We start from the raw sequence: 27,996 nt of genomic DNA, 5'->3' as shown, positions 1-27,996 counted from the left end.
ATCTTCTGTATCTAGTCTGTTGTAACCCCACGTACACATACTTACCCAGAATCTACTGAATCTCTTCAACAGTTCCGTTCACCGGAGTTCATTCTTTCTACACCCCGTACAAACATTTCATCAGTAATAGAATCTTTCAAATGCATGTATGACGTCCACTCACGCCCGTCTTGTAAATCTTCCTCAACATCTGGAGGTTCAAAACGTTTTCCCTTTACTTTTTATACTCGTTCCTTTCCACTTTGCGTCTTGCTTACTGCTTTGTTGTCTGGTCTCCTCATCTCTGCTGTGTGAGTTTTCCTCAGTCCGTCCCTCATCATCATCATCATCCTCTAACTGCTCAATGTCACTTGAATTCCCATCCATGATCGTCTCCAGGACATCTCGGCACACACACAAAAACCCCAAATGTATTGTATGTTTCTCCTCTGAAATGTTCAGTTTCTAATGCAAATCAATGAGAAAAAGACATTTATTTAGGAGGTTGCCATGGCAACATTCAACTAGCCATCAGTCATCATGATGTAGCAGGTTGCACATTTAAAGACACAGTATAGGTTCAAAATATCTGAATCTCTACTAGTTGTACCTAATTCTGTCATTTGGACCTTCAGTTAGTTTGGATAAATAATAAACAGACTGTTGCTTTATTAGATGCATCATGTATGAAATGCAATAACCTGATTGACAGATAAGTAAGTTCCCTGCTGTATCTGCTTTCATACTCACAGTTTTACCATAAAACACATTAAGTACTTTTACTTTGCATCAATAAGTGATTGTTGGTGGATAATTTGTGCATTGCATGTTTCTGATTGTATTGATTGATTGACTTAAAATCACAGGGTTAAATCGAACACATCAAAAGTAGCTGCTCGTGGGTTTTAGCATTTAACCTTCACAACTGATGCACTTTGCTGGCACAACATGAACCTTTAAAAGGTCGTGTTTAGCTTCTGAAAATGATAAAAAAAAAATACGACAGTAGCACTTAAACAATTGTAAAAAATCCTTTTGGATTTCTCTTAAGAGAACGAGTTATGTCAATCTTTGGTTGCCTAAAGAAGTACTATGTTTATAACAGTGAGAACTGTTAAAAAATGATAAGAAAAGGGACACTTTTTGTTGAAGCTTCGCTTCGTGTGAATGAAAAAAGACATTTTGGAGCTTCTTCACATCACACAGTCAAACTCTTTAAAAGAATTTAAGTTAGAAAGCACCTTAAAAGTCTGCAGTTCTCTGGTCGTTTTACATATTTCTGCTTATTCAACGGCAAATATAAAGAGGAACCTCCTGAATTAAGTGAATTGAAGGCGAACAAACCTGTTGAATGAATCTAGGGTGGGGGTGGGGGGGGGGGGGGTATTGATGCACAGCAGCGTGAATGAAATTCACCACCATCCATCAGACCGCTTTGAAACATTTTCCACAGGCGCCACCGTTCGGCCCCAGGATCATATACCTCGAACCAGGATGAGCCCCCGGCGGCTCGGAGGGACACTATTTTACTCAAATGAAATGTTTTGGGAGACATTTCAGCATGTTTTACACATAACACACAAACACACACACACGCCTACAATTACCTCGGTGGTCCAAAGACAGGCATTATGCTTCACATCTTTTAAGCTACGTCTAAACGAAGAAACAGTGAGAACGAAAGCGAAGATAGATCCGTTTACTTTTTGGATTTTTGGTTTGTTTTCTTTTTCTTTTCTTTTTTTTCCTGAAAGCTTGCTAAAGTACTTCTGTGTAAAAAGAAGAAAAAAAAGAATTCCTGTACATCACTATAATGCTCAGTTTGTTCTCTGTTGCTCATGTGATTCTTTGATGCAGAAATAAGGCAGAACATAGAAAAACAAGAAAATAAAATAAAATAAATTTAACACGTGAAAGAGCCATTCAGAGGAAGTCCGAACGGATGAATTACTATGACAAATCAGTGACTTTTATCAGGATTTTTATTGAGTGTTTGGTTGTGTTTGTCCTTTGGGGCTCTGGTTAATAATAAATGGGAAGTGTTTGTTGCTTAAGAAAATGAATAAAAGCTTTTTTCTCATAGCACTATTTAAAAATAAAAAGACCTTTTTAATGTTTTAGTAAAACTAAATTAATCATAAAAATGTACAATCACCCCTGCAAGTTTTGACAAAGTCGATCTGGTGATAACGTGGATTATCACTTTAATATTTATTACAATTTGATCTCTATGCACAATTGATTTTGCACATCATGTTACCTAGAACTAGATGTTGTTGTCCCCAAAAGTATTTGGCCGAAGATTGTTTTCCTTAATTTTTGTTTTCTCTCTTTTAAAAAAAAAAAAAAGCACCTTTTAAGGTGATGTTGAAAGGAAAAAGAAAAAAAAAGAAAGACCTAATGTGTCCCTGCTTTCCGCTCATTTTCCTTCATGTTTGTTAGTATTCAGTAGTTTACTAAAGCTTCATGATTTTATCGGTGGAGACATCTGACATGTCAAAACTTTGCGAGTGATGAGATAATTTGACAAAAAAAAAAAAGTCACTTTAATTCAAAAAAAAAAAAGTGACTCCAGCTGAGATTGAACTCCTGGGTCTCACTATAATGACACTGACATGAAATGTCCCACTTAAATACGGATTAAAGCTGCTTATTTACTCAGAGCGGGCCTGCAGCGTGCGTGCACTGGCGTCCGATTCTTGCAAACGTTTGTTTCTCCAGTTTTGATTAAAACAGCTGGCCTGAAACTCCCTCAACTCGCTGTCGGTTATAAGCTATACACAAATTTTTATCGCCAAAACCTTGGTGCTCTTTTGTTTTTTGTTTTTTGTGGAAATCTTTACCTCATTTGCCAGCTGCCGTCGGCACGCTGTGGTCCGGGTTTGGTAAATAAGCAGCGTGCTTCTGGTGCATCTTGTCTGAGGCGGACCCTTGTACAGTACTGTAATATGTGTGCTTCAAAGCCATGTCAGCGCATCGTAACGTACTGTGTTTTTTGCCTTTTATGTTCTGTTCGGTTTAGTTTCTCTGTTTTTTGTTGAGAGGGATGATACTTGTTTTTTCTACATTAATATTTCTTTAACAGAGGTTGAAATATGTCAGAAGAGGAAACGGTCATTTTATATTAAAAAAAGGAAAAAAAAAATACTTTGTCATCGTACAACTACATCTTTTATGTATAAAAAGACTAAAGGCATGATTTTAACTTTTTCTGAGAACTTAGATGTCGTACTCGATGAATTAATTGAATTTTAAAAATGAGTGATTTCAAAGATTTCTTTCTCCAAATAAAAAGTCTTCTATGGCTTCAAGCCAGCTGCTCGTCTGCCGTCTCACTTCTTTCACACAAAGCTCATCTGTATATATTACCAAAATGTCATCATGTTCAAAATGAATGTCTCTTTAAGGTGGTTATACACTGCCATTTTCAACCTTCTCAGATGACAGCGATTGCGGGAGTCGTGGCGATGTCTTTGGTCTCGGCTCTGAATCAGTGACCTTGCGTCCCTCTGTACATCTTGCAACTAAAGACAACCTGCGATAGAATTCAGAGTGTCAGATATTTGGAGTGATCGCAACTGCTGCTGTTTATGTTTACATGTAGTGTCTTTTGTTTGAAAATGAAAGACCATAATCATAAATGCTGACGTAAAATGCAAGTAGATGCTAATGTTGGGATTTATGGTTGGTTATTAGCATATAATCACTGTAAGTAATGGATTACTTAAAGTAATAAATCACTGGAAGTAATTTATCAAAAATTGAAATTATTAATGGAGGTAAATGGTCATTTACTCATTAACAACTAAAGTAATTGAGTAATTACTTAAAAAGAGGGGGAAAATGAATAAATTATCAAAAATTATTTAATAAAAAAAGTGTTAATTTGCATAAATTTGTTATTTATGTATTAATAATAAATTGGGGGACCACCAGATAAACTGGAAATAGTCTCGTTTGTAAAAAGTTTATTTAAGTTAGTTAATAATTCTGCATAAAATATAACAATCTTAAATAAATTGGAAGGTGTGAGATCCGAGCACAGACTGTTACAAACCAGTGAATTGTCAACAATAAATACACAATAATCACCAAGAAGCGTTCAATTCAGCTAACAGGCATTTATTAATAAAAATGTATTAATTCATAAATAATTCTGAAATCATCTCATAAATCAACACATTCAAATAGCAAATGACATCTAACACGGAGATCTAATCTATTAAACAGCAAACACTATGTACAAAGAGTGTGTGTGTGTGCGTGTGTGGGGGGGGGGGTCTGAAGTGAGTGGGTGTAATGACTTCGAACGTCCACCAGGTGGAGGCAGACGTCGGCGGGTCAATGCGTTGACTGTGACGACCACTAGGGGTGTGCGACGGCGTGCAGAGGGAGAGCGCAATGACTTGATGTGTCCACCAGGTGGATGTCAAGAGGGATTGTGATGACCCATGCGACCACTAGAGGCATTTGACTCGCTCTTTCTGGGGACGCGGCGATTGCTTAGCGGCCAGATAAACAAGACGTCCGTCGAGCGTGCATGCGCGAGGGCGGTCTCGGAGCAAGTTAGTCTACCGAGGGCGTAACGAACGGGCGTAACGAACGGGCGGTTCCGTTGGCCCGGTTCTGAGCGCCGGAGTCCTAAGTGGAGGTCGGGACGTGCAGTTAGGACTCTTGTGATCGAAGCAGATCTGCCCTTGCAGCAGGTAACACCTTGGTGCTACATGCAGTAGTGTGTGTCTTGAGCTTATCTTGATCAGATAAGAGAGCAGGGCTGTAAGGAGATCCGGGTTAGTGGAGAAAGGGGGAGAATGAGAGAGGAGGAAGACAAGAGAAAGACAGAGAATTCTGTGAGGCTCGGTTCTGAACCCTGGGTCCTCCACACAGAGCTCCCAGTGGGCCTGGAGCTCACTTGGACCTCTGGTTCTGAGGTGGAAAACCAGAGTCCTGGACTTGGTTGGTGCGCGTGAACGCGCGTACACAAACATATGAGATGCTGCGGCCTTCTGAGCGGCACATTGAAATACATTGCATTTTCAACAGAACATCATTCTAACAATATATCTCTGCCCAGACAAAAGCTCTCACCCTCCGGTTCTGGCTGAAAAGCACCGTCCGTGGTTCTGTTGGTTCTGGGAGGCGGTGGTAACTGTTTGTTACCGGGTCTGAATTCAGCATCCTGAATTCAGAAGCTTGGCTTCAGCTGCAGGAGTGGACAGCTGAGAGGATGATTTTGGAGGAGACGATGGCTCTGGTCTCCAGAATCCCCCAAAAACAGGAAAAATAGAGGAAAACAGAAGTTGTAGTCCAAACTGGGTCCTGCTCGTCCAGCGGGCTGGCGTTGGTGGTTCTTTTGGACTTACTGGGTGCTCTCTTCATCATCCTGAGGCAGAGACATGTGTCTCCCTCGAAGATTAGATTGAGAAGCAGAGAGATTTGGTAGGGGAAGTTTCACCCAGGCTAGAATTTCGGACCCCTGTGGTGTTCGGGTCGGATTCGAGCATCCTCATTGGCCTCATGGTCTGGCTCGCTCCCCTGCTGTTTTATGGCCTGTTCATTGTCCCTGGTGATTCTCCTTTGGGGGAGAAACTTTGGGAAACAGTTCACTGGACTCTTCAGCCCAACACTAACAAGCGCTTACTTCGAGCTCACTTTGTAGAATTGGCGAACGCTCCATTCATATTTATGTTTATGACGCGTTATCCATGCACAATTACATATTCTAGTGCAATCACATTATCATAGGCTGCAATTCAGCTTTTCATCGTACAATCGTGACACAGCAAACTTCATGTCGTCGCCTAAAGTTTGTTAGGTTTGTGCTGTACAGTGTGGCTAACTGCAGTTATACGATTGTTAAAATCGTGCGGTGCGTAGGAGCCTTAATATCTAGCAGGGCTGCACAGCATCAGGGGAATATATGATGAAATGACTTACGATGAATACAAACACTGTATGTAGATAATGTTGATGTTTTAGTACGACTAAGTAACAGTGCGCTACTTGAAATCATTCACAATATGTAGGGGGAGATATACAAACAGCACAACAGAAAATACACAATCCCAACTCACCCCCTCTCCTTCTCCTCTGTCGCACAGGTGAATATAAGCCCATTCAATCAACCAACACCGGCAACACCCACCTGACAACCCACAAGTGACATCAGCTAAAACATAAACAAAAACAGTGCAGATACTGTGAAGCTTCGAAATAGAAGATTTGGAAAATGCATTAATCTGTACGATGTATGCTTCTGACTATACAGCTAAACTTTTCATAAACTGAAAAATAAATATACTGGATGAAAAATGCAAAATTAACTTTCTAACGGTTTTTCAACAGTAATATACGTCTCCATACCTGGAATGACACCACAGAAGTGAAGAAAGTCTGTCATCTCTCTCACTGGCTTTTGTCAGTTTTTAAAAAGTATGTTGCTCCAACCAGCCAATCAGAAATCAAACCCTATACAGTGTCATCAGGGGTTTAGCCAATCCCAATCAAGGTAGGCCCTCCCTTTTGACCCTCCCACAATTAGGCAGTTTTGCTCTGGCACATGGCGCCACGAGAGGAAGTACTTCCTCCTCTTCCCAAGATGGGCATGTGTGGGCGAAGCCAGTCCAGCTCACACAGACACAGCATATTCTGAATGTAGCTCATATGAGTCAATAAACTTTGAATACAATGTTTTAGACGAATGAAACCCATGTGTTGAAAAGCTGGATAATATGAATATTAGAATGAACATTAGAATGAAAATTCTGCGAGATGAAGTCAAATCAAATTTGCTTGTATAAAAATATAATTCAACAGTAAACAAAGGATATATTAGAATGAAAATATAATCATATCTAAGTAGAGAGCGAGGAAGAGAGATCAACACGAATGACTACAATTGAGATTTTATATAACAAATGACAGCCTAAATAAAAAAATACATATACATGTGAATGTATATCAGTTGTATGTATTTGTGTCCATAAACATTAAAATGATAAAAACAATGGTTGTACGTAATGCATCAACAAAAACTTACATACATATAGTGAAACCTCCATATGTAGAGAGGAAATCCAAATTTCCATAAACTAATTGAATATATGGAAGGGAAGTTGAAATGCAGCTCATGACGAGGGACTCCTCGGAGGAAATGTGTTGCCTCAGATTTGTTGGCAGCAGATCCTGGCTGAGCCGAGGCAGTTTTAGAAAGAAGAATGTTGCAAATTTTCGTGAGCAGCTCTGATCAGAAACTACTCAAAGACACTGATTGAAGTTTTAAAGGAGGTTCGAATAGTTCTCATTTTTAGTTTCTGTTCCTACTTCCAGCAGCACTGTGAATATCTACTGGCTGTGTTCAAGAAAAACATCCATGTTTACCTATTCATCTAAAATGGGCTGGAACTGATCTGGAGTACAAACTGGACCGATTATCAGTCCATCCCAAACAAAGACAGACAACTACACACACTTATATTCACATTATTCAACACCAATAATATCCAACACTTATTTTTGGACTGTGGGAGAAAAGCCAAGCCTGCACTCACCACTCGGCTCTTTTCACTGTCCATTGATAGTAGTTCAGTAGTAGTAGTAGTAGTAGTAGTCGTAGTAGTAGTAGTAAGAGTAGTAGTAGTAGTTTAAAAGCCTTAACATTGCTACAGAGGTTTATTGAATTGTGCATTTTAGGAAGGAGAACACAGTCATGATGTTGTAGAGCACCAGGAACCGCATTAAAAAAAAAAAAATACATGAAATATAAGTTTGAGTATTTTTGAGTCACACACGTTGGGTTTTGTCCTCTTATGTTTGTACATGAATGCAAAATGTGTTATAAAAAAGGTTTAAATACTTTTTATTCTCCAAGTTAATGAATCAAATGAGAATGCAAACTGTTGCTACTTAAAGTCTGCATGGTGCCTGAACCATAAACTGTTTTCATGCAGTTTTTTGAGGGGGGATTCACTCCTTCACTCAATTCTGGATGTGCACTGAGCTTTACGATCATCTCAGTTCGGTTCAGTACAATGTTGTTGTTGAATATAAGGTATAACGGTTTCATCGTGAACAGAATCTTATTTACGTGATATTGGCATGAAAAGTTGTGAGTTTTGTATTTTCCGTCAGTGTGACCAATTTTCCAGTAATCCTGCTGATTCCTGATTGAGTTTGTTGAGTTTCTTTGTCACTCAGAGCAGAAGTCCCCTCAGATGTTCTCTTATCAAATCTATCAGAGGGACAATGTAAAAGCTGTCTGTTCTGGACGGCTAATAGATGATCTCTTTGGGGTTTTTCTTTCTACTGTTGGGGCTCTTTGAAAGTCTGGCCTGGTGGTGGCTGAACTCTGGCCAGAAGGCATCTGTTACTCAACAACATCTGTTCCTGTTACTCTCTTTTCTCCCAGCATGCCGAGGGACACACAGGCTCTCCCAAGGGTGGCCTTTTGTGTGCAGCCATTGTCAATTCCATCATTGTCTGTGCCGAAGTCTGCTCCTATAATGCCGCCCGGTTATAGACCCACCCCTCACTCTCCCCCTCCTGTCCGTAGGCCGACTTCTTACCGGGGCGATGATTTACAGTTATTTGCGTCTGAGCACAATCAACGTCTTTGTGGGGGCCATCAAGAAAGAAAACTGAGAGGGATTTAAAGAGGTGACCAGTACAGGTTTTTTTTATTCTTTATTTTTTATTTTAGACCGATGCTTTCAAATGCGACCAAACTTTTGTGAAAAGTTATTTACAATCGAAAGCTCAGTTGAATTTAGCTTTAGTGAAAAAGGAGAGGGAGGAAACCCTAAAACACCAAAGTACTGGATGTTCTGGAGGCGTTTACTCGACATTGATCTGAATTTTAGAGCCATGAATTACCTGACGTGTTCTTTTGGAGGAGGAATAGCAGTGGTAAATCTCGTGTAGGCACATTGTTTTTTTCTGAATAGGTCCCCTCTCCTGTCTCCAGGGAGACACTTTCAACTTCTGGCAGTCGCCAACAGCGTGGGCATAGAAAAGCCCACCATGGGGTCGCCAGGGGAAGACAACAGATGTTACTGATTAACTTTGCTCACAGACCCCTGAAGAAGTGTTTTTCAGAGAACTCGCAGATGGACGAAACAAAAGTTGAGACGCAATTAAGATTTCACGTTTAGCAATATTTATTTGGAAAAATAGTCTTGGCTAATTCCTTCATTCAAAAATGGTAAAGGAGACAGTAACATAACAATTTGTACAGTACAATCCCTCTTAAATAACATTTTCTTAAAAAAACAAAAACAAAACAAAAAAACAAAGTCCCATTGACCTGAAGTGCCTTTGCAAAAATATCATTAAAAAAGCAACTTAAATAATCATAACATACATCACAAATATACCATACAAAATAAAAATAACACAAAATCATTAAATTAACTTAAATTAAATCATAATTTTAAATCATAACTTTTTTCTTGGGTTTTTTTTCTCTTTCTTTATTTTACAAAAAGGACAATCTGCATCAAAAAAGCAACATTTTTATTTAATTAAGACAAAGGATTTTTTTTTTCATGTCCCAAACAAGAAAAGAACAAATAAATGAACAATACTATGTCATAAATGGTTTGGAGGGCTCAGGGGAAGAAAACGCACTTCAGTTTAACACAGTGATCAAGTATACATACAGTCTTCACAGGTGTGGTGATGGGAGCACAGCCCATGTGAACAGCCTCATGAAGAACAGGCCAGTATGGCCAAACATCCACCGTTTGATGCAGTTCCTGCGCTCAGCAACGGCGTGTGGGTTAGAGAAAAGGTCCGGGTGCAAATGTTGCAACAGGCAAACTTGTAGCTTCAATCACGCTCTGTTATTTATCTACCGCGACGCCTCTCCAGGGGAAAGGCATGGAAACAGAGAGCTAAGAAGTATTTGTAAACTTTTTTTCTTTGATTTTCTTTCATGTTTTTACCCTGCCAGTTCCTATCCCACATGCCGCTGCTGGCTGCGCTTAGTTTCCAGTAGAGAACCAGCTCACTCTGAATATCAGTTAAACGTCTCAGTATCAGCAGCAGTCTCAAGGCGGGACACCTCCCCCTAGGGTTAGAGCAGCATCTGAAGGAGCATAAAAACTCTCCCATAAATGAGCAACGGGCAGCCCATTGGTGGCTCGTTACACCTGAGGACACAGAAGGACAGCAAACGTTAGCATCTGTTGATTCCACAACTAACGAAAAGGTGACGTCCACTCAAAACAGTGAGGATTGAAAACTTACCTCAGTTGCAATTATACATTCGTCCTTTTCCTCTGACATCACAAACACAGATTTGTACTTGGTGTCCGCACATGCAGACAGTTCTGGGGCTTTGTTTTCTGATGCATCGCTTTAGAGAAGAAAAGAAAACAGACATTAGCTTTACCATTCTGGCCCCTCTGTTGCTTCTTTCCAATGGACTTGTCAGTGTTTTGGAAGTGAATCTTTACCATTTTAAACGTTTGCTGCGTTTCTCCTCAAACTCAAACGAGTCCAGGGATTGGCACTTGTCCTCGCAGGCTGCTTCCAGCATGGCTTCCTTAGCTGCCTGCTCATAGTTGACCTCATGTACGAGGTTGTAGTCTGCGGGTGGATGGCGGCTCTTGTAGCTGGTCCTCCCTGGTGAAGATCCCTCATCGGGATCACCGCTGCAGAAGTCCATCTTCTTGTTGATATTTTTTACACCCGGCGTCGGCATCACGCTGATCGCCAAGTCCCTGTCACTGCGGTGACAGTTGTTGGTGAGGTTATTTATTGTCTCTCCTTCACACACAGTTTCTATTTGACTGTCGCGCTGTACTTTGGATCGAAAAAATCCAACCAGCACGGCGCACCCTGCCAACAGCAGCAGCACAAGGGCCACTCCGGACCCGATGGCCATCCAAGGCACTTCTGAGCCGCGGATCGCAGCATGTTCTGGAAGCAAGAACTGACAGTTCCTGCCACCGTATCCAGGAGCGCATGCACAGACGTAACGGTTATTTCTTTCGTGGCAGGTGGCGCCATTGTGGCATGGGTTGTGTTCACAGCGGCTGATGGGGGAGCTGCAGTTGCGGCCAGTGTACCCTGGCGGGCAGTTACAGGTGTAGCCATCGATACCTTCTTGGCAAGTACCCCCATTTTGACAAGGGTATGCTGAGCACTCGTCTCCAGTGTGGTCACAGTTCAATCCGGTAAAACCATCTGGGCACTGACACAAGTACGAGTTGACAAGATCCACACAACGTGCACCTGAGGACAATGACAGAGACTTTCATCAGGGACTGTTCTAAAGGCAATATGCAGTAAAGTTTCGATGCATCTCCAGGATGAATTCCATGAGATTTGACTATGTTGCCTCTCTTACCGTTGGAGCAAGGGCCGGAGGTGCAGTGGTCAATCTTCTTCTCACAGTTGAACCCTGCGTACCCGGTGGGGCACTGGCAGAAGTACCCTCCCTCTGGGTTGTCACTACAGCGGCCACCGTTGGAGCAAGGCCCGTCGGCGCACGTCATGGCGCTGAGCTCACAGTTGTTGCCATAGAAACCGTGAGGGCAAGTGCAGGTATATGTGTTTTCCAAATCCTGCGGGGGGGGAAGAAAATAGAACAGACTTGACATCAAGACGTGTCTCCGTGCTTCCTACATCTGCTCCAAACGGCTCCCTTTTGTATGTCATCTCTTCGCGCGCTTCATTTGCTCCATTGTTTAGTTGTTTGGAAGCATTTCTGCTTCGTTTGGAAATAGTAAAAACAGACAAGGTGGATTGGAAGGAATGAAGGCGAGCTGCCAGCCTGCATTCACACATCACTGGCACTGAGCCCCCGTTTAAGAGCATGTCCCTATTCTTATTATGAAGATTAGAACAACACTTACGGTGCAGCTTCCTCCGTTGCGGCAGGGGTTTCCAGCGCATTCGTTGACCTGGGTCTCACAGCTGGCCCCAGTGAAGCCCGGCCGGCAGGAACAGGTGTAGCTCCCCTGGCCAGTGTTGCTACAAGTGGCTCCATTCATACAGGGTTTGTGGTGAGTGCAGTAGTTGAGATCTGGAAAGACACAGGCAGCACATGTGGATTAGCCACAGCACAACAAATGGCAGCGGCCACAGAATGTCTTTTTGTCTTCTGGTACACTTGGGTCTTTCTCTTCTTCCAGTGGTGTTTTTCTTTTTTCTGTCCTGACCTCCTGTCTCAGAGAGAAGACAGCTGCTGCTCTGTTGTTGTTGTTTCTTTTCCACCATGCTGATACCGTTTAATGTCTTACTGACTCATATCTGTGTTTTCCACTGATTGTCTTATATTTCATCGAATAGTGTTACAGATTTAACTGTGTAAATGTCAAACTTAACAAAAATCTGCTCTCCTGCCTCTTCAGTCTTTACATAAATCAGCTTGGTTACTTTAAAAAGACACATTAATTCAGTAAAGTGCTCACTTCAGGTAACTTTCATTAACAGATTATCTTAGAATATCCATGCATAGCTTGTTGGTTTTACTTATGATCTTACCTTGTCACTAACAATTAGGATTGTACAACTTGTAATGTCCCAGAGATTTATGTTGATTGAACTAGAATAAGACTTTTTAAGTTTCTACAACTTAAAATATGTTTTTTGTTCTTATTTTATGTTTGAAACTTCTTTAAAGTTTGAGTTGATCTACCTAGGTGCTTAATATAATAAATATTTACATTAAATGTCTACCTAATAAGTTGAGCTTAGAGTTTTTGGTATCTTGATCCAATTAATGTAAAGTACACACAGATATTTCATTTTCAGCTACGAATTTAACTACGAATCAACATTCTACAACTTGAAAAGTTGATGCAACTTGATGCTCTGGTAGTTCAACTTGTGTTTGTACTGATACAGACAGCGAGATAAGTCTTTTGTGGTTTGGATGAGATGGATGGGGAAAATAAGTGGTTCGTTGGTTTTATCTAATGTTAACTGGTCCGCTTTGACTTAAAAATGTGTAAAAAAAAAAAAAGAAAGCCAAAAAATGACAGTTCATAAGTTCCAAGTTCATACAACGTCAATTGTCTAACTAAAACTTAGCTTGATTCAACTTAATGCTGATTTGTTTTCATATGTGCGACCTAAAAGCTGAGAGCAAATTCTTTGGTTTTATACTGATCGCAAATTAATCAGAACAAGTGACATTTTCTTGTCGACAAAACATTTTGAGAGTGAACTTTCTAACATCAGTGTGTAATTCGAAGTTTAAGAAACTCATATATGTGTGCAAACTACTCAAGTTTTGTAGTTTACTTTGGAAAATTACAAATTCACACCACCTTGTTGGTTTTTAGAGTGTAGTCTTCTGATTTCAATGGGTTAATTCGAACCTTTGTGCAAATTACTGTCCTACACTTCATTTCTATTGTCAATTAAGACTTTCTTTAGTGGGATGCTGATGCAGCCTGGCCTTTTGAAAAGATGCTCTGCCTCCTTTGGCAGCTCCTGTCAGTCAGTCTGTCCTCACCTTGGTTGCAGAAGAGTCCTCCCCATCCCTCCTGACAGTTGCACTGCCAGGGCTGCTGGCAGGTCCCGTGCAGGCAGCCCGGGTAACGGATACACTCATCGCAGTAGCGGCCTTTGAATCCCACTCTGCACCTGTTGTTGTCCAATTAGGAGGGAACACTGGTCAGTCCACTCAGGTTACCTATGGCGTCCCCCTCCTCCCCTAATTAATTGATGCCCCAGTGAGCTTCTGAGGGGGGAAACTTACTTGCACTCTCCGGGTTTCTCGCAGAAGCCGTGCTCCTCATCACATCCTGGCAGGCAGATTGCTGTGCAAAGAGAAAGAAACTTTTGGTGAGGTGAAGTGAGAAAAAGCTCATTTTCCTTCTGCAGATAAGAAACGTCCACCTATATCTAATAAAGTAATGAATATAAAAAAAGTCTCATAAAACCATTTGCTGTTACCTTAAACTCAATTTTTTTATCACCGTGGAAGAATTTTCAACTTAACATAGTGCAGACAAAGGAGGGAGTGAATGTAAATGTGTATGTGTGCGCGCGCGCGCACACACACTCACACACTCACACACTCACACACTCACACACCCACACACACACACACACACACACACACACACACACACACACACACACACACACACACGCACACACGCACACACACACACGCATGCAAGCCCCCCTGTATCCACCCTGTCTCTCTCCCTCTCTTTCTCCCGCTCCCTCTCTTTTTCTTCTTCGCTGCGGGTCAAAACTCTTTTATTCATTCTGTGTGCGTACACACACACACACACACACACTCCCCTTAATGTCTCGGATTGGGGCAGATAAGAGTGGACAGCTGGCGAGTGTGTTGCCAGTGCGCGACAGCTGCTCCATTGTCTCCTCTCTGCCGGCAGCTGCCCACTTCAAACAATACCTCCCCCGCCTCAGCCAATCAGCGCCCGGGCCACTCCCCCACCAGCCAATCGGAAGGCAGCATGTAAATTTATGGCACGCGTGAGATTATTCCCCAAAACTTTCCTTAGAATAAATCAAGTGGTCGTGTGTGTGTGTGTGTGTGTGTGTGTGTGTGTGTGTGTGTGTGTGTGTGTGTGTGTGTGTGTGTGTGTGTGTGTGTGTGTGTGTGTGTGTGTGTGTGTGTGAGTGAGTGAGAGAGGGGAAAAGAGGGGGAGTGAGCGTGGTGTTTACGCGCAAGTTGCCTTCTAACGGCACTCTGACGATCTGACTACATATCCAAAATGGATATTAACTTTTACAACTTGTTTTCACTTCAAGCAAATAAAACGCACAAAAAATACAACTCTTACTATTTTTGTAGTTCCTTTTCCACATCAGTACTGAGATGTGAGCTTTTAAGATTGTCAACAGTTGTACGCACACTTTTACAAAAACACTTGATAACTCACGTTCAGTGCAGTACTGGCCCTTCCACCCGGCGTCGCACACGATCTCTCCGCGCTCTCCGCACGTGAAGTGTCCAAAGGCGTCGTCTCTCGGCCGGCAAAACACCGAGCATCCGTCCCCGTAGTAGTGCTCATCGCACACGAAGCGATAGGAGTACTTGAGCTCGGTCCTGCCCCCCGTGTGCAGGTCCTGGGACCACTCCTCTCCCACTGTGAGGTGCCTCTGTGTGGTCATGGTGCTGATCACCCGCTCCGGGTTCTCTACAGTGCGCACATTATGTCGAGAAGGTGAGTGGGGTGTTTTTGTTTTTAATAGAATGAATGAAATGGGTGAAACGTGTGGGGCTTTGTTCCTACCTGTAGAGAGGTCTTCTTTGGAATCGGTGTGTAATGCTTCAATGATCAGCGAGAAGGTCCCCTGGGAACACAAATGGCTTCGTGAGACAGGTGGCCAGCGGAGATGTGGCGATAACATCAGCTACACGCCCGAGGCGATTGTGCCATACTCTCAATGTGCTCAATACACAAACTGTCTAACTCGATACGGGAAACCAAACACCTGCAAACTTTGTGCGCTCTGTGGCTCCAAAAAGTTCTGCGGTCACAAATCGTGTCAGTGCGCATTTTTACGCACGGATTTGACCAGAAATGGCGCCATCTGGCAGCCTCAGTTCCTACTGTAGTGAAAAGTGACATGAATGGCTGTAATTACCGGCCACGTGAAGCCAAAGTTTATCCTGACAGGGTTGCTGAACGAACTCTCTGGGATGGCGTCGGGGACCTGGAAGGAATTGGAGCCGAGGACGGGCGTCACAGCACCGCCGTAGGTGCACGGGGGCTCCGGGGAGGCGTTGGGCTGATAGTGCTTGAGACAGATCCTGAAGAAGGTTTTACATTCGCACTGCTGCTGGAAAGACGACGTCAGGCCTCCTTTACAGCAGTTCCTGTTGCCCTGTATTCCCTTCTTGTTGAGAAACTCCTGCAACTTCAACTCAAAAACTCCCGAACAAAACGCCTGCGGAGGAGAGGAACGGATTATCGTCAACCGTGCGCACACGGCAGTGGTGGGGTGGGGGTGGTGGTGGGTGGTAGTGTGGGGGGACAAGAGGGAGAGCGGGGTGCCATTCATTGTTTAGACCAAATAAAAATTCAGAAGCTTACCTGACACAGAAGCATGGACATGACGGCAAGAGTCAGCAGGATGGCGCGCCCCATATTAAATAAATACATAATAAATAATAAATAAATAAAATAAAACGTCTCGGGGCTCGGCTTGTCCTCAGGGTGCCTCCTCCGTTCAGAGCCTCTGAGGAAGATGCATCGAACTCGTTTCAGTCTCCTCACAGGATGGTTTCATCAACCACGCTTCTCTCACTCATATCCCGGAGAGCCCAAAGAGTAAATCCCAAAATCTTCAATCCAAAAGCTTCACTCAAAAGGAAAAAAGTCACAACGAGATGCTTAAAAAAGAAGTCCTCAAGTTCCGTAAAATGAGTAAATCCAGTGCGTAAAAATGGAAAAAAACACGTGTTCCTATTTGTTGCAGCCAGGTTATTATCAATATTGTTATTATTATTTTTTTTTTTATTTTAATGGATTCCTAACTATGAAGGTATTGGTCTAAACCAAGGACGGATTTGTCATTGGTCCAACATGCTTCCTTCTACCTTCCAATGTCTTTTCCTCACTGTGAACTGTGCCTCTGTCTCCAGCCAAGGCCGCCTGCAGCCTGTTATATACGGCCTGACACATGCTATGGTAATAACATGCAAATGGCCTCCTCCCCCTCCTCCTCCCTCCTCCTCCCCAGCTTCGCCTCCCAATCTGGCCCGGCTCTCCACAATGGGATCCCGGTGCAAGCAGTAACCCGAACAGCCTCCTTATTCCTCCTCTGGCAGCGCGCGCACACACACACACACACACACACACACACACACACACACACACACACACACACACACACACACACACACACACACACACACTGGGACGTGTGGCAGGGTTTTTCTGTCCGAGGTGAAAAGTTTGAAAGGGAAGTAGTGACTCGATCCTTCAGGCTGAATCCAGTTGAAGTGAATCTTTCACAAAGTTTCTTCACAATTTTCATATGCAGGAGCAATCAACCCCTTTCTGTTATTTTAACAAGTAAACCTATAAGCTTCACTTTTGGATTAATTTCTGAATGTATTGGATCAGAATTTCCTCTAACAGAAAAGTCCGAATTCAAACCAAGTTGAATGTTTTGAACTTTCAGAGTTACTGGATGTCCTCTTCACTTGTGGATGAATCGATCCATCCAGCTGTTGCCTCTTTGGAGGGATGATTTTTATTTTTTTTTTATGGGGGGGGGGGGGGGGGGGGGGGGTTAAAGACATGTTGAGTTGAAGCAGTGTACCTCCAAAGAAAATCTTCCTCAAAAGAAGAGAATAAATGTTTCCAGGACAAACCCTGACTCAGTTGATCGTTTCCCAGCCCTCCTCCTCCTCCTCCTCCTTTTCGCCCCGTCTCCTGGCTCTAAATTTTGGTATTTCTGGCTGTGGGAAGAATTTAATGCTTTGAATCGGCTCAAAAGACTAAACAGAAAACATTCCTTGGCAGCGCTGCTATGATGAGGTAAACGACTTGAGGGGCTGGACTCCTGCTCCCCCCTTCTTCTTACTCTGAGGCCTGAGATGGAAAAAAAGAGAGAAAAACACACGCGTGTGCATGCGCGCGTGTGTGTGTGTGTTTGAGAGAGAGAGAGAGAGAGAGAGAGAGAGAGAGAGAGAGAGAGAGAGAGAGAGAGAGAGAGTGCGCGCGCGCGCGCGCGCAGCGGAGTGGCTCGCGTGGCCAGCGTGAGGGGGAACTGTTGTTATTGTGTGTGATGAAGGAGTAAGTTTGCCCCTCAGCTGTATGGTAATTCACTCAGCACCTGCTCTCCCCTCAATAACAGCGTGCACGCGCATCCCGAGGCTCAGCGCGCGTGCACGCCCCCCTGTGCACGCTCGTCCCTCCTCACCTCACATCAAACAAAAATAATAATAAACACAGAGTAACACATGTTTTATTATTTTTTAAAGTATTGAGCAAAATTAAAGAGAAACGTGTGTGTGTGTGTGTGTGTGTGTGTGTGTGTGTGTGTGTGTGTGTGTGTGTGTGTGTGTGTGTGTGTGTGTGTGTGTGTGTGTGTGTGTGTGTGTGTGTGTGTGTCGGTTAACGGGGGTGATACTTAATTAGGTCGTTCATTAGACGTGTGCCCCCCCCCCCCTTCCCATACACACACCGGATAATAACGGGGTGTCCTGCACGCGGGATGAAACCCCACATTGCGTCACTGCGCCGATGCACTTGACCGTGCACGTGTTCACGCAAAAAGTTCAAATATGACTTTTAAGTTTCCTGACTCAGAATGCTTTCCCACATTTACCTCTTAAACGTCCATTTCCATCAAATAAAGGTTTTCTGAAACATGTTCAACTCTGAAAATGAGGAAAACAAATGGCAAAGTATATATAATAGGGACATTTCATCATCAGTTCAATATTACAGCTGAGAATGGTGCACAGACAATTCTTCTACATGTTCAACAACTGTAGCAGTTTTGTAACATGTTTGGGCCACTTAGCAATTATATAAAGCTATTATATAAATCATATAATTTCATTATTATTATGATTGTTCTGATTATTATTATTATTATTACTATCATCATCATTATGGATTCCATCAACCATCATTTTTGTTAACCGATTTTATATATACTGTATATAAAATCAGTTAACAATTGTTTTTTTTTTGTCCTGGCATATTTCTGGTTTCATCCGTTTGAGTAAAACTTGAAACTAATTAAACATCAACCACAAACAAACTTATATAAAGATACGCACTGAAAACATCAATATTCTAACATGACATGTGGTCTCATAAGAATTGTTATTTCAGCGTAGATCTTCACATTGTGAACCATGACCATCAGGAAGGTGGACACCCCTCCTCGTACTCTCCTCACACTGTCTCCCTTCAGTCATGTGAGGATTTAGTTATTTATTACCTCTAATCAATGCTCCTCCTTTAATGAACTGCTCCATCTCCACCACCTTTCACACACAGCTCTCACATCACCACCATCACACAATTAACCTCCAAACAAGACATTCAATCTAATGATGTCCTCCTTCAGACGACTGAGGTCTTTTTACAGTCTTTCACTCTTTATCAGGAGAGGCATCCTGTCTGATCACTTAATAACTTCTTCACATTTATTCTAAGCTGATAGCAGACAATATAGAATAAGAAAATAGGCAATATTAGAAATTCTTTCATCACATGCTGAGGACATTAAAAACAACTTAAATAAAGTAGTAAGTAAGTAACAAAATGAATTCTTGCAAATGACACATTTAATTGTTGGGTTTTAGCCCCTGATAGCCTGTCACAAAAATCTATCAAGAATGCATGACATTTCATTTTTGTGACAGAAATGGCATAAACAACATTTTTACCAGCTTCATTATCGTTCCAGAAAACTTCTACTGTAAAACTGCCTGTTTAACTAGTTAAAAAAGGTGGTTTGAGATGTTTCTGTGAACAAAACTCGACTTTCTAAGGACTTCAATTCAGTTTTATTCAAATTGCCAATAACAATGCTGGTGGAATGTTTACGGAGCAAAAACAACAATTCCACATGAGCAAGTATAGAAGACGGTGGAATAGGAACAATTGCCTTATAACAGGAAGAACACTGAGGAACTAGACTCAAAGGAGGAGACTTTGAACAAAAACCGACTCAGAGATGGAGACTTTTGACAGAACCATTTCTACAGAACATGTGAATATAGTGTAGAGTGAGAGAGCAGAGAAGGTCAAAGCTGTAAAAGTCTGCCATCGATCAAACAGTAAACTTTATGTGCAGCCTTCTTATTGTTTGATTGGTTATTTATTCACCTGGTAGCCTCTTTTCCCCTGATTTCAATTCAAACTTTGTGATATTTGAGATTATATCAGCGGTTAGAGGCACAGGGGAAAGTGTATAAATGCGCTTATGTAGTCCATTTTCAGAAATTCATAGTTTTTTCACCACAGCTGACGTCACTAACCTTCGCTGCCGTCTGATTATTATTACGTCACCTAGTGAAAGTGCGGTCCGACGGTCCGACGGTCCGACGGTCACAACAACGTGATCGCCTTTCCTTAACTCCTTTAGGAAGCATCCTAACACCTTTGATGACCCCCGTGGATGACGTCACGGAGTTAAGGAAACGTAAATTGGAAAGGAGAAAGGAGGGACTATTCAGATGTACCATAAAATTTTTTTAAGATAAGATTTAGTCTGGTTGTTAAGAGCTTTATAGGTTGAAAGAAGAATTCTTACATTCCACTCTAGATTTAACAGGGAGTCAACCAAGCAAAAGTAATATTGGAGTAATGTGATCTATCCTGCTGGTTCCTGTCAGGACTCTCACTGGAGTTACTTGCAGAATCCAAACTTGCCATTTGAGCACAGTTACGACCTACTTTCTAAAGAGGATTAAGACTTGCAATCATGATGCTTCCTTTTCTATGATGCTCATTGTGTTTCGATCAGTGTCTCAAGTTCCTTTGGTGTTTTTCTTTCACTTCTTTTCACCTCCTTTTTTTATAGGGTTGTGTCTGGCTGAGCTGATGCATATTAACAAATGCATGTTTTTGTAAACAGTACCTTAAAAAAACCTGTACATACAGGGAGAGCAGAGAGACCCCAAATCAGACTCAAAGAGGAGATAACCTTGTTATGAGACAAGAGTGCTAACCGCTAAACCACTGTTAGCTCTCAATGTATCTCTCTCGCAACTGCATATTAGCCCAGCCCAGGAGGAGCACATCAATCTATGCCACACACACACTCGTCCCAGTAGAAATGAACATATAAATTTAAAGAAGTGCAGACAGCTCATATAAAGCGAAGGTAATGTTGAGTTAACACAGCTGCACATCCGCCACTTTATTGTGAGCAGGGCTGTGTTAGTTCATGATAAATGAGCCTCTGTCCATTAAATGTGAGTTAAGGTTGCTACACACTGCGATTCTCGACCGTCCCAGAGCAAAAACAACAATCGAGAGAAAATTGTGGCGATATCTTTGGTCTTGGCTCTAATCTGTGGTCCTATGTTACACTAGGATACCGGTTCAATGACGCCGTCGTCATGGTCTCGCGACCAAAGACAACCTGGGACAAAATTCAGACAGCGTCAGATATTTGTGGTGATAGTGACTGCTGCTGTGACCTATGTCAACTAGCTAACCAATAAAAATACAGTAGAAAACTACGGACTGATCAGCGCTGCACTGGTGCTGAACCCAAATAGATGCTTTGCAGATGGCAGAACGAGTCAAAAAAGTATTTGGGGATGTAAACAAACAAGATTGCAGAGTAGAGTTGTGGCTGCAGAAGCCTTTTTGGGGGATTTCTTTCCAAACACGTATGTAGACAACAAAAGTAATGAGGCTGCTGAAACTTTATTAAGTATAACTTAGTTACTAACTTAAAAATGGAAAACAGCTACCTGCAAGAATGTTGCTGACAAACGTGGGATTACATTAACATTTTAGTTATTGACACAGTATTTTCAATATTAATTATTATTAGTATTGATTGTATACGAACCTTACCTCTAAATTTAAGCAATCTTTCAATTTATTTAGTTTTGAAGTTTTTGTGACTTACACATTTTTTAGTTCAGCTTTTTATTATTTGTTAAACTAATGATTTTGCCTATATTTGAATTATGGTGGAGATGAGGACAGAGCCCTGACCCCAACTTCAGCCGAATCAAAGTCATTTTATATCTTAAATGTATCTTAAACACATTCCTGTGGTGGATTGCTGACTTGTCCAGCGTGTACTCCTCTTTTAATAATGTTTGTTTCGACAGTCTCCAATTCCATGACTGTAACTGGATCTAGTAGGTATAGACGATGGATGTACTGATGATTCAACAATCTCTGCCTCAAAGTTGCTACAATTGTCATGTTGTAAAGGAAATATAGAGTGCAGTGTATTTCCTTTGTGAAAAGGGGAGTGGAACAATAATGCTATTAAATAAACTCCTGCATACTCAAATGCTGAAGTCAGCAGAGGCCATCTGAAGGTTTTATGTACATATTGACTGTGAGGTTTGTCCTGTGATGGACTGTCCAGGTGGTATCCGGCCTTCATCCATAGTTAGCTGGCATTGGCTCCAGAGCCATTGCCTGTTGGCTAAAGTGGTGTAAAAGATGAATGGACAGATGGACGGTATCATTTTGAGTTACTGGCTCCCACCATGTTTTATTGGTCAACTTTGTTGTCAGAGATTTTCTTTGTTTTACTTCAAATACTGACTTTGTGACATAAAGGAATAAATAAATAAATAAATAAATAAATACATACGTACATACATACATACATACATACATACATACATACATACATACATACATACATACATACATACATACATACATACATACATACATACAAGGGGCAGACTAGTGCAATTAACCAGTATAACATAAATAATCATTTGAAAATATGAATATGAGTATTGTTAATTATTTTATTAGAGGGGGAAATGTGAACATATGAGCTAATTGCAAACAAAAGACGCATTCAGAAAATTTTAAAAGATGCTCAAAACTGTTTTTCAGGTTTCACTTGTTTGGACATAAATAAATAAGCATCAAAAACAATGTCTGAGAAGGGATCATGTGAAACATGTTTTATGATCAAACTGCTGAAGAGATAAATATACCACCAAATAAAAATGACACTCACAGATCAGCCATAACTTTATAACTTCCGACTGGCGAAGTGAATAATCCTGACACCTGTTGGTGAGAATGTGTTTGGCGGTAAGTGAACATTTTCTCTCAGGGTTTATGTGTTGGATGTAGAAAAATGTACAGAATGTGTGTGAAACTGCAGCTCTTGTGGGGTGTTCCTTTTTGCAGTGATTGTTATCTATGAAAGTGGTGGAAGGAAAAATGGTGAGATGTTGACGGAGATCACGGATGGAGTGAGAAGGCTGGTCTGTGTGGTCTGATCTGAGCCATTGTACCTCAAAGTGCTGCGTAAGGTAATGTTGCATGAATTCCTGAATTAGACGAATGCTATTTCCTTACCCTAGCAGGGTTGTAGTGTCCATTCATCACAATATTGAAAGTCTCAAAATGGTTCAGATATGTCCAAGTAAAGATCTTTTGGTGTGCATCTTTCTGGTGAAAATGTTAAGTTTTAAATTTTACAATTGTGATAATGATAACTATTTTGTTATCACTGCTCCACAACACTGAAACTAGCTTGAACTCTCGAGGCCACGGAATACAAAGGGCACCACAGTTGTTTGGAGCAGACACCGTAGAATGTCGGGAAAGTGGTGATAATGTTAAGGCTGATTCAAAAACTCAGGAGCTGATTGAGCTAAATATTTATAAAACAAAAGGCTGAAAATGTTTGAGCAGATCTCAGATGTCTGTGAAGTTTGTTACATAATTGAGGAGCATATAAACTAAATTCTGCTTCACTTCTGGTTCTGGGAATACACAGTAGAACTGTTCCAGACTACTTTTTTTTTGTGATCAAATCTTTTTTTTATTAATTTAGTCAGATTAAACAAGATACAACACTTAATTTTCATAACACAAAAACAACGAAATAAAAATAAAAACAAAAACATAATTATAAGAATAATAATTATCTTAAATTCGGCAGCATATGGTGAAAACAAGTGAACATTGCTAGAGCATGTAGGAATGTACATGCTGTTCCAGATGACTTGAGGGGTCTGGATGCTTCATATAGGAAACAAATAAATCAGGACCGTTCAGCAAATTGTAGAGCAACAGTAAGATTTTCAAAATTCATGCTTTGATTCACAGGAAGCCAGTAGAGCGTTTTGAGGACTGGTCTGGTCCAGGTTTTTGGTGTTTGTGGGGATTCTGGGAGCAGCATTCTGGATCAGCAGAAGCTGCCTCTTCGATTTATTTTATTTTTTGTTAAAATCTTTAAAAAGACAGTTAAATTAACTAGACCTTCTGGAAATGAAAGCATGAACATCTATTTCTGTGTCATGTTTAGACAGAAAAATCTTCATGCTAGCAGTATCTTTTAAGTGGTTATTAAGCAGAAATTAGATGAATATGAGTGTCATGTACTGGTATTTTATAATATTTTACTTTTAAAGCAATTAATTTGTCTAACTTGTTGACTGCTAAATTACCGCTCCTTGCAGTTGTGTTAAATGTGATTCTAACAATCCTTTAGTGGCTCCACTGTCTTCAGCTCGGTGCCCCTGAGCAGTGAAGAAACTCTGCATCGCTTCACTTTACCTCCTTCATGTGCGTCTCTGCTTCAGGCTGACTGTTTAACCAAAGTGCTACTGTAAGAGGTTTAACTCCTGCCCACCAGTAGCTGCGTCAAACAGCAGCAACAACAACAACAAAAAGAGGGTGACTCGGGGTCTGACTATTCATCCATCCTCTGTGCTTCAATTTCCATTGATTGTGAAAGCAGCGGAGGGGGGTTGGGGGGGGGGGGGGTGCAAGAGGAAGGGGGTCTTCAGAGAAGGACCACGACACGCCTTCAGACGCGGACAGACCCTTACAAGCCATCTGCCACTAACTACCCCCCACCTCCCCTTACACATCCAGAAAACGACGTTTATTCCCCCCCTCCTTCCCCATCCCCTGCTTCCCTCCTCCGGCCTGAAGCGCGCACGTCTCCGCGCGCCCCCATCCACCGGCTCCGTCTACACTCAACTGGAAGCATGTTAAAGGACCTGTAACGGTATGGGCCCTCCGGGGCCATATGGCGAGGGGGAAGCCGGAGAGGTTTTTTTTTTTTTTATTATTATTCTCGGTCCCCGAAGAGGAGACACCACATGGTCACTCGTGGGAACGTAAACACGGCGCGCATCACACGATATCGATCATAAGAAGCCATGATTGGGGGAGACGGGGTTGAGGGAGGGGGAGGGGGTCGCTCTGTGATGATCAATTGATTTCTTTCACGGTGATACCTCGTCGCTGCAAGAAATATTGACCCGCAGTGAAAGCGTCCCCGCTCAGCCCGCGGCGGAGCGCACGCACAGCGCGCGTGGGGACGGTGCCCGAGTTGGTGGTTCAATTCCCCCAAGAGGAAAAGCAGACGTAAAGCTGCACAGGGAGAGTGGGAGGGAGAGAGGAGGGGGTCAGGGGTGTTTTAGAGGCCAGCCTTGGTAAAATGTTGGGTAGTGCAAAAAGCCGAAAGGAAATGGAAGTTTTGAATCACCGGAGATGTTTTTACGCACGCATCTCTCACATCCTCACCGAGACAGCGTTTTAACCCCATGAAAAAATAATGAGGCGGTCACCTGCCACGTTAAAATACATCTGTACTTTAGTTTTAAAGTCCAACCAGCAATGATTTGAGACATATTTGTGACATTTTACATCTAGATGTTTGGTTTCTTTGCCATGCTTTACCTGCTGAAGCGCAGAGATCAGCAGCAGCGTCCTTTGTGTCCAGATCAGATTACTGTGGCCAGCTGCTTGGAGGGAGGGGGCCACAGGCCAGATCCGCGGTTCCCCAGGGCTCCGCGGGGTAACGCGCGGGGCTTCCCGCGGCTTCCCACGGTTCTTGGAGGCTCCCGGTCCGGCCTGCTGCCTCATTTGCATACGTTGCTGTTACTGGAGACGTGCTGAGCTTAAGTTTATGGGAAGAGTGCCGCAGTAATTACGTGGGGGGCCCAGAGACGCGCCTGCAAGCGTGCGTGCGGCGTGTGCGCGCGGCATAAGTGTGTGAGGAGGGGTTGTTAGTGAGCGTGTGTGTGTGTGTGTGTGTGTGTGTGTGTGTGTGTGTGTGTGTGTGTGTGTGTGTGTGTGTGTAACAGAGGGAGAAAGAGAGGCACTATAGGGGCCTGAGGGGGAGGTAAAGCTGTACGTGGCCAGTCGCGTGCCAGTGTTTGTGAAAACACATCTGCCGCGCACCTCGGGGTGACGCATCGCAACATATGCGGGTCCCTATGAATAAAATCGATAATTCAAATAGTGATACTGTGCGTTTACCCAAAACAAATACTGCGGTTAATAATGGCAGAGATCAGCCTCTAATGATGAGGAGCAAAAAAGGCCTGAACAAACACAAACATAATTATGTATTTTAATGGCGTGAGACTTTATATATATATATATATATATATATATATATATATATATATATATATATATATATATATATATATATATATATATATATATATATATTATATATATTATCTCTTCTCATCAATTAATATATATATATATATTAATTGAGATATATATATATATATATATATATATATATATATATTTATATATATTATCTCTTCTCATCAATTAACGTAATAAAATTGTGATTGAGCCAGCATTTTTCCATAATTTATTTTCATTTTGTACTTTTGCAGATGCAACAAAGAAGAGAAAAACATGAATATACCACTAGAAAAATAAAACATTCACAGAATCAGTGAAAATGTGTGAAAAACTTATAATCAAGAGTAGAGCTAGCGAATACATGAGGCAAAGCTGTTGCACACTGAACAGTAACAACAGAGGATGGTTGCAACATCAAAACTGCCACCTGAAGTTTGCGGTTGATTTCCATTGAATCACAAGCGAAAAAAAGACTCCAGTGAAGTCTAAAAGGGTCTTTTGGCGAGTCGCAACAGATCTTGTTTTCCACATCTGTTGATTTGGATGTAATTTTACACCTGATGCTTTCTGCAGTTGGGATTGAAAAGGGACACAGTGGTGGCCTGTTGGCAGTAGGATTCAAACCATTAAACCTCTGGTGACAAGCTTGCTTTTCTAATTTCAGAGACACTGAAAACGATATTATCATGTTGGGCCACTGGTGGGTGGCTTTACACTGTTAATCACACTCACCTGTACACACATTCACACACCCCAATTGGCTGACATGCAAAGTGCTCAGTCCACGCATTGGGAGTGATTTGGAGTATATTGTCTTGCTCAAGAACACTTCGTCATGTGGACATCAGGAGATGGGAAATCAAACCTTCAACCTCCCGACTGAGAGACCGCTCTACCAACCGAGCCACAGTTGCCCCCATAATGGCAAATAGATGGCCATTCGAAAAAACATTGTATTTTCAGTGGCTCTGAGTACCATTGTCATGTAACCACACCCAAAACGCAATGAACGTTTTGCGTCATCCCCGCAGCCGATCCCAGGTGAACATAGGTGAACACGAGTTACATCTCAGACAGATAGCCAGTCCATTATAGGGCAAATTACAAGCATACAAGTCATACCTATACACGTAAACATGTCATTGATCAGTGGAAGGAAACTGGAGCCCCAAAATGCAAAGGGAGAACATGCAAACCCCAACAGAAAGCTACTGAGAGTCGGGCATCTCTCATGTTGTTGTCAGGAGGACAACATTAGTTCAGGATTAATGAGGAGCTGTAATAACCAGGAGTTTGAGAAATGCTAATGCTAATGGTAGGATCAGCACAGGGGGACACAGCAGCTCTGCAGCTCTTCAACAATATGCGACAAGAACACACATCGCTGAATCATCGCTGACTAAACTTTGAGCTCTATGTGCCTGCCTGTTTAATAGTTGAGGTGCAAAGATTACTATCCTAGGTACACGGTTTAATATATATATTTTCTTCCCCCTGATTTGGGCATAAGTAATCTTGCACTGTTGGGAGCATTTACTCCAAAAGCACATTAAAATGTGCAGAAAATTTACGAACAGGAATTCTAGTACTGACTGTTACAGGAACTTTGCTTCACTTACCGATGCACTTCATAACATGTTATTAGGAAAAACTAGTGTTTTCAAAGCAGTCATGCTACGTCTTCAGGGTTCTATGTTCATGAATTCAATAAAACATGATATTTTCAGTCCATTTATAGATGAGTTGAGCAAAGCAACACCATTAATTGGGGGTGTTAAACATTTGGCCCTTGGACCAGATTGGATCCTCATGTGTGAGAATAACTGAAATCTTCAGCAAGAAAGTTTGTGAAGTTTCATTTTTATGCTGATGACACTGTAATTGATGTCAGTGCATCCTCTGTTAATCAGGCTCTTGATGAAGTTCAGGCTGCTTTTGTTCTCTTCAGGATTCTTTCAGGATCACTTCTGTCGTCTGTGAT

The 27,996-nt window shown here is 41.9% G+C and overlaps 1 protein-coding gene across 1 annotated transcript; it reads right to left on the bottom strand.

Moving 5' to 3' along the window:
- Nucleotides 1–9,114: 9,114 nt before the first annotated feature.
- dla (deltaA) lies at nucleotides 9,115–16,061 on the bottom strand (the record flags this gene model as incomplete). The annotated part of the gene is made up of 11 exons (XM_080463601.1): nucleotides 9,115–10,127; nucleotides 10,225–10,333; nucleotides 10,434–11,214; nucleotides 11,330–11,546; nucleotides 11,838–12,007; nucleotides 13,445–13,575; nucleotides 13,691–13,751; nucleotides 14,850–15,107; nucleotides 15,204–15,264; nucleotides 15,559–15,861; nucleotides 16,008–16,061. 11 exons carry the CDS (start codon nucleotides 16,059–16,061, stop codon nucleotides 10,122–10,124), a joined length of 2,151 nt encoding a protein of 716 aa, XP_080319727.1. The 3' UTR covers nucleotides 9,115–10,121.
- Nucleotides 16,062–27,996: the final 11,935 nt, after the last annotated feature.

Source organism: Lipophrys pholis (genome assembly GCF_963383615.2).
Source record: "Lipophrys pholis genome assembly, chromosome: 5".
Classification (NCBI taxonomy): domain Eukaryota; kingdom Metazoa; phylum Chordata; class Actinopteri; order Blenniiformes; family Blenniidae; genus Lipophrys; species Lipophrys pholis.
Note: the sequence above shows the minus strand (reverse complement) of the source record. Positions and strands in the feature narration are given on the sequence as shown.